Below are 6,170 nucleotides of genomic sequence, written 5' to 3'. Positions count from 1 at the left end.
ACAGAAAAAAAATCTGATTTTAAAAGATTGTACAGAGCTACAAAGAAATTGTTTAGACCTAATCTTATTTATGTTCTACTATGAACCTGAAAATCTTTATTAAAAGAAATAAGTAAAAATGTATTGAAGACTAAGAGCCTGAACATAGATGAATGACACACATTTGTTTAAAAATATTTATGTTTAAACGTCATTTTCTTTCACATCACAATTATGTAAAATCTCAATAAAATATGTAAAGCTATGAACATTTTTGCAACCAAGTAAATTTTTTTGGGTGAATTTTTTAAAATTAAAAATAACTTTCCAGCAGCATCTGTATGTGTGTGAATATTTAAAGATGGATATGACAAAGAAAAATATTTATTCACTAACACGTTAATAGAGTGACTGAAAATTATTCAGGTCAGATGCAGGACAATAAGGAAAGACATTGTCACTAAAAATACTCCTGACCATGCAGAGCTCCAGGAAACAATGACCTAATTTGGATAAACAGAATAATGCTAGTCTTAAATGTAATTATCATTAAAATAAAACCTGAAAACTGCCCTAGGAATGCTTTAAATATTTGCATTTAAATCCACTCTATTTTTTAGGAGAAATCTATAAGGATGACCTTAACTCGCTCATTCGTTGTGTCAACCTTATTTTGTCTTTCAATTCTATTAACTACTTAGGCGAATCCTCAAGGTATTTGTTTATTAAAGAGAATCAGATTAAAGAGGGGGAACTATAACTCATCTTTTTTCGTCATAATTATGCACTTCTTTGTATTTGTCATATTATTCCAATAACATACACTGAAGTTTGTAGTTATGACAAAATGTGAGAATATTTTAGCAAGACTTGTTTATCTAACATGGCGAGTGTGAGGTTGTGTTTCTCCCCTTAGTGTGAATTATGTGTATATCGTTAAATCTTTATATGAGCTTGAATGATATCTCTTCAAAATAAACTGAAATTAGCCAGGCCCAAACAGAATTCTGTTTTACCTGTAAGCCTAATTTTAATTAAAAGCTCCCAGCTTGTTCTAAAAACAATGTTATGCATCTCTAATGTGAACCAATGAACATGTTTCACACAACAGCTGATATTATGAAAAAAAAAATCTTAATGTGGATGTTTTGCCCAAACAATGTAATCTTATGAATCTTAGTTTATAGGATAAAGTAATTTACACTACAGCGATAATCTAAAATTAAAAAAAAACCTAGGATCTCACAGCACATAAAAGTTGTAATTTACAAGCTCATTTTGAGTTATGAGTTGTTGTAAATTATTACATTTCTAGTAAAACTTCATATTTTAAAACATCAGCAAATTATACAACAATTTACTTTCATGAAACAATTTTTATCATGATCTATTGCAGGAACTTCAACTCTTCCCCCCCCATCAAAATCAGATGAAAATATCCAAGTCAATGGCTTGAACTTTTACATTTTCTAGTAAATTGTGTATGCAATAATAAATAAATAAACTTCACATATAAGCTGGGAAAGTCGCCAAAACATGGCCAGCTTTTTGGGCATCTTGTATTCCTTGTTGAATGGACCAAATCTAAATTTAGTTCACACAGGAAGATGTTGAGCATCTTCAGGTCACTCAAAGAAAATAAATTATATATTGTTAGTTAGCAACCATGTATTCACTACTCGTTTTATCATAATCTAGTGAGATGGTAACTAATAAGAGTAAAACATGCAATTACACATAAGAATTATGTGTCTAACATTTCTCAACTATCTTGATCATCAGGGATTTAGCTTTAAACTGCCAAAGAGTCTTTACTATTTCAGCAACACAAACTTACGCTTGAGGTTTCAAACAAGGGTTTTAATCTAAAATTGAGTGTCATAGAAAAAGTACTAGTGAAACCATTAAGAAATACTGAAATGGACAAAAAAAAAAATTATCGGCACCTATCAAGGTCACTGCTCTAAAGAACAGAGAAAAAAACTTATGTGGAGTATTTCCATATTTATAAAGAAGAGCATGAGAAAAAAAAAAGCTGGAAAACGTAATAGTTTTCAAGAGGCAGGACACCTGCATGTCAAACGACTTTCCGTTTGTCTTTTAACCGTAATGTTTAGTCTGCATTTTCTTGAGCAGGAATTTTTGACAAACCCTACAAAATCCTTTGAAATTAAAAGTATTTTTTAAAAAGCCTCTTCAATACAAAACAATATTAACAGGAAAACAAACTATACATGAGCAACTACAACATGATAGTGACATTTTTGGCAAATTTTTTAAGGTGCAAGTGTCACTTTGCAGGATCGGCAGCGGCTTCACAGTCGTCTCCTCTGGCTTCCTGGGACTTTTGTGCCATCTTTTTGAAGAAGTGTTCAGCTCGCAGTTCCTCGAAGCAGAATTCGGTGGCGCCGCTGAGCAGCAGCTCTTTACAGTACATGCTTCGCTCCTGCAGTTTTCCTTCTTCTGCCTCCTTATGCTGCTGCTGGTGCTCTTGCAGTCTTTTCAGGGGAGTTTCTTCTTTACTCGGCTTCCGCGCTGAAAGAACGGAGTTCACCGTCGGGTTTATCTTACACGGCGTCCTGAAGGAGAGGAAAGACATTAATATTAATATTACAGTGATCTCGAAAAGAAATTAAAGTCGGAAATTGTTAAACAAGGAATTAACTATTAAAAATGTTTAGTGTGAATAAATAATTAAAGGCCTAAGATTTTGATCATCACATTCTTGTAATTTACATTAAAGATTTAGGAGTGAAACGCTTCAGCAAACTTTTATGTAGATTCTGGGATGATATCCAAATGAAATGAAAAATTCACTTTCATCTGAAAGGAGGTTTATGGAGTTCAGCAGTAGCTTGGAAAGGCGGAACGGAACAGTGGTAGCCGTTGTCCTAGATCAGTGGTCCCCGAAGTCGGTCCTCGAGGGCCGGCATCCTGCATGTTTTAGTTTTCTCCCTGATGGTAGTAACAACCTTTTCAGCATGTCAATGTTCCTCTTAGGCCTCTAATGAGCTATCATTTGATCCAGGTGTGCTAAACCAGGGAGAGAACTAAAACATTCAGGATGCCGGCCCTCGAGGACCCACTTTGGGGACCACTGTCCTAGATAAATCTGTGTGGTGGCTTTTGAAGCATTGACTCCAACTGCTGTGTGTCTAATGACATTTTGCCACACTTTTTCCTTCCACTTAACTTTCCGTATATATGCTTCGACAAAGCATTCTGTAAACATGCAGCCATGACCTTTTGTAGCGGATGTCAGTGACCATCTTCTTGATGACTATCAACTTGTGAACAGTTTTCCCATCAAAACACAAAATTTCTGAATCAGAAATCCAGTGGCAGAGTTTTAAGTAATGTTGTAGTTTTCTGAATTAAACGTAACAAATCACTGAAATAAATATACTTTTTGACAATATTCCAATTTACTAAAACTGTGTGATTTTGTCATTCAGACTATTTATATCCTTATTTATGTAAAATAAAAGACAAAGAACTTCTAGACCTCCACACTCGTGTATTCCACAATTTTTTTTTTTTACCTTTCCTATTTTAAATGTAAATTATCTCCAATTACAAATATTATTTCTCATGTTGATCTATAGCATGTTATTATCCCAAATATGATTCCTGGAGGAACTCACATTGTTGGAGGCTGGTCAGACTCCTCAACAAATGGTTGGAAGGTGGGTTTCGGAGGTGGTGGAGGCATGACTGCATGTCCAAATTTTGTTTTCTGGGGCATCTATGACATTTATAAGCAAGAGAAAAATAAAGATTTTCTTTAGTAGACATCAATGTGCCAATTTGCATGAGGAAAAAAAAAAAGACATGTCTTTTCATACCTTTATATCACACCATTTATCTGGCTTCTGCTCGTTTTCTTTTGCCCGTGACTTGGGAGGAGCCATCCAGGATTCCAGCGAAGGTTCTGATGGACCCGCAGTATCAGCTTTGTTCTCATCGAAAATCACCAGCTTACTGTTTGAGACGTTGCCAAGGACCGGGGTACCGCGTGATGGCAGGCCTCCGCTAATACCTGCCCGGGGAAGGCATCAAAAATAAGAAATGCAATAACAATAGGGATGACATCAGCTAGAAATTTCACTTACTTCTGATTGCCGACCCAGTCCTGTTGACAGGAGCAATGGCCTTCTTCTTCCCTCTATGTTTGAGGTCGGCTAGTGAAACTCTTTCAGGTTGTTTTGGCTCCTCGTCACTGCTGTCGTTTTCCAATTTTAATAACGCCTGTCGGGACACACGAGCCTGCAGAGCCCTGGGAATGACCATTCAAATGTTGCAATTCTTACAGAACGGTTCAAAAAGGAGGAAGTTAAACTGAGAGGTGTAATCATAATTAAACAGAACTTTACTTGTGAAACTGAAGAAGCTTGTCATGTGGCTCAGCAAACTTCTTGAACGCCTCTTGATAGACGAGATCTGCTTTTCGATAACTGCCCTGATTCTCGTACTCCTCTGACCAAGCAATGTAGAACGCCGCCTGTGTCACTCCAATTCCTTGTGCTTGCATATACCTGTAGATATCGAGGGGCTCTGAGCAGTTCTCTGCCTGGTGACATACAACAAAAACGTTTGGCAAATTTTACTACCACAAAGCTTGTTTATCAGAATACCTAAATTAATCCAAAGTTAAAAGAGTACATACAAATTTGATCCAGAGATCAACATAGCGAGGGTCATTGTGATACATCTTTTCATCTGTAAATCTGGCCACAGCCCGCTCCAACAATGTTGCAAGGTTGCTTTCTTTACCACCCTGAGGAAAGGTCTGTTCTGTCCACTTAATATACCTGTTAAACCACACATTGATGTCAGAGGTTTTGAGATAGAAAGGCAATATGTAAAAAAACCTGTCGCTCATCCTGTATAATTTACTTACCTATCCCAAACACTAAGTGGATCCTCTCCTTCATACATTCGAAGTTCAGACTCAAACATCCTGAAGAAACAGAACAAACCATAAAACCAGCGTTTGATCATTTTCCACTTAAAATCTAAAGTTAGAGAGATGATTCCTACTGTTTCTGCTGGTTGATTGCAGAGGTGGGTCCTTCTTCTCGTTGGCTAAGGGCTTGATGCAACACCGATACATCTCTGCCGCGCCTCAGCGGCTGAATGTTTTCTTTGCTGAGCTCCCAATCCACATCTCCTCCTTCTGCCATTGTTGACAAAGTCTAGATCGCTACACATACACATATTATAGCAGCTCATTAAGATGTTCTTATGATTATTAGAAGTTCAAACTTGCAGTGATGCATGTGTTATTTTCCCATGATACACATCTACATTTGTTTTCAGAGCCAACCTGACATGCCCATTATACTGTACTAAAAACTTCAAATCTCCTACAGTCATGGTGAAATAAAGTACCTCCTTTAGTTTAAATTCACATCCAGGGATTTTAGACTACAGTTTCTTGTTCAATGCAACCAACCAGTGAGTTTCAAACCCGACAGATGCATATCCAGTTTTCTTTGTACATCACAGCTTTAAACTCAACAACCTCATGATCAAGGCTGGCTCTCTGTTCGCATATTGCTCAGTGTGCAAACAAGAACGATGGATAAACACTGCATCCCTATTTCCCATATAATAATTAAACAACAATGTTTCCATTTTGATCGTTATATAGCCCCTCTTGAACATAAAGAGGGGCTAAACATAAAGGAGAGGGTTATTCTGCAAAGTGACCTTCGCAGTTAATCTTTACAATGGCAATTACATTAGCGATTCCGCGACGGGTTTCCCTTCAGGATTGCAGAAAAAGTTAGCTGTTTTGTTGTTGTTGTTAAAATGCCATATTACAAAGAGTTGTACCGTGCAAGATAAACTTAAAGAAAAAAATTAACTTCTCTGTGAGAAAACGTATCCAACATACAGCATGAATTCCACGAAGCTAAGCTAGCTAGTCGGAATGACATGAGAAGCTCACCTTGGCTTTAGATCAATACATTTTGTCAATGTTCACATTATTAGCTAATTTTGCAAGATAAACATAGAGTTAAGCAGAACCTGCGATAGATAATGGTCTTGTTTTTAATACCTTTTTGATCCGTTTTAACCTCTTTTGGTAGGATATCTTCAGCTAATGTCTAGCGCTGTGACGCCGTTACACTCGCAAGCTCTTCTGTTTTGAACAACGGCCGCGGAGAAAGCTGATTGGACGAATC

General features: G+C 36.8%; 1 protein-coding gene across 1 annotated transcript; it reads right to left on the bottom strand.

The window, feature by feature from the left end:
* Positions 1-984: 984 nt before the first annotated feature.
* On the bottom strand, positions 985-6,141 carry bub1bb (BUB1 mitotic checkpoint serine/threonine kinase Bb). The gene is made up of 9 exons (XM_008399464.2): positions 6,044-6,141; positions 5,020-5,182; positions 4,880-4,939; positions 4,646-4,790; positions 4,353-4,549; positions 4,092-4,255; positions 3,825-4,018; positions 3,624-3,724; positions 985-2,558 (listed from the first exon to the last, which is right to left on the bottom strand). Exons 2-9 carry the CDS (start codon positions 5,160-5,162, stop codon positions 2,270-2,272), a joined length of 1,293 nt encoding a protein of 430 aa, XP_008397686.1. The 5' UTR covers positions 5,163-5,182; positions 6,044-6,141; the 3' UTR covers positions 985-2,269.
* Between the last annotated feature and the right edge of the window lie 29 nt (positions 6,142-6,170).

This window comes from Poecilia reticulata, linkage group LG22 (genome assembly GCF_000633615.1).
Source record: "Poecilia reticulata strain Guanapo linkage group LG22, Guppy_female_1.0+MT, whole genome shotgun sequence".
NCBI classification, from domain to species: Eukaryota; Metazoa; Chordata; class Actinopteri; order Cyprinodontiformes; family Poeciliidae; genus Poecilia; species Poecilia reticulata.
Note: the sequence above shows the minus strand (reverse complement) of the source record. Positions and strands in the feature narration are given on the sequence as shown.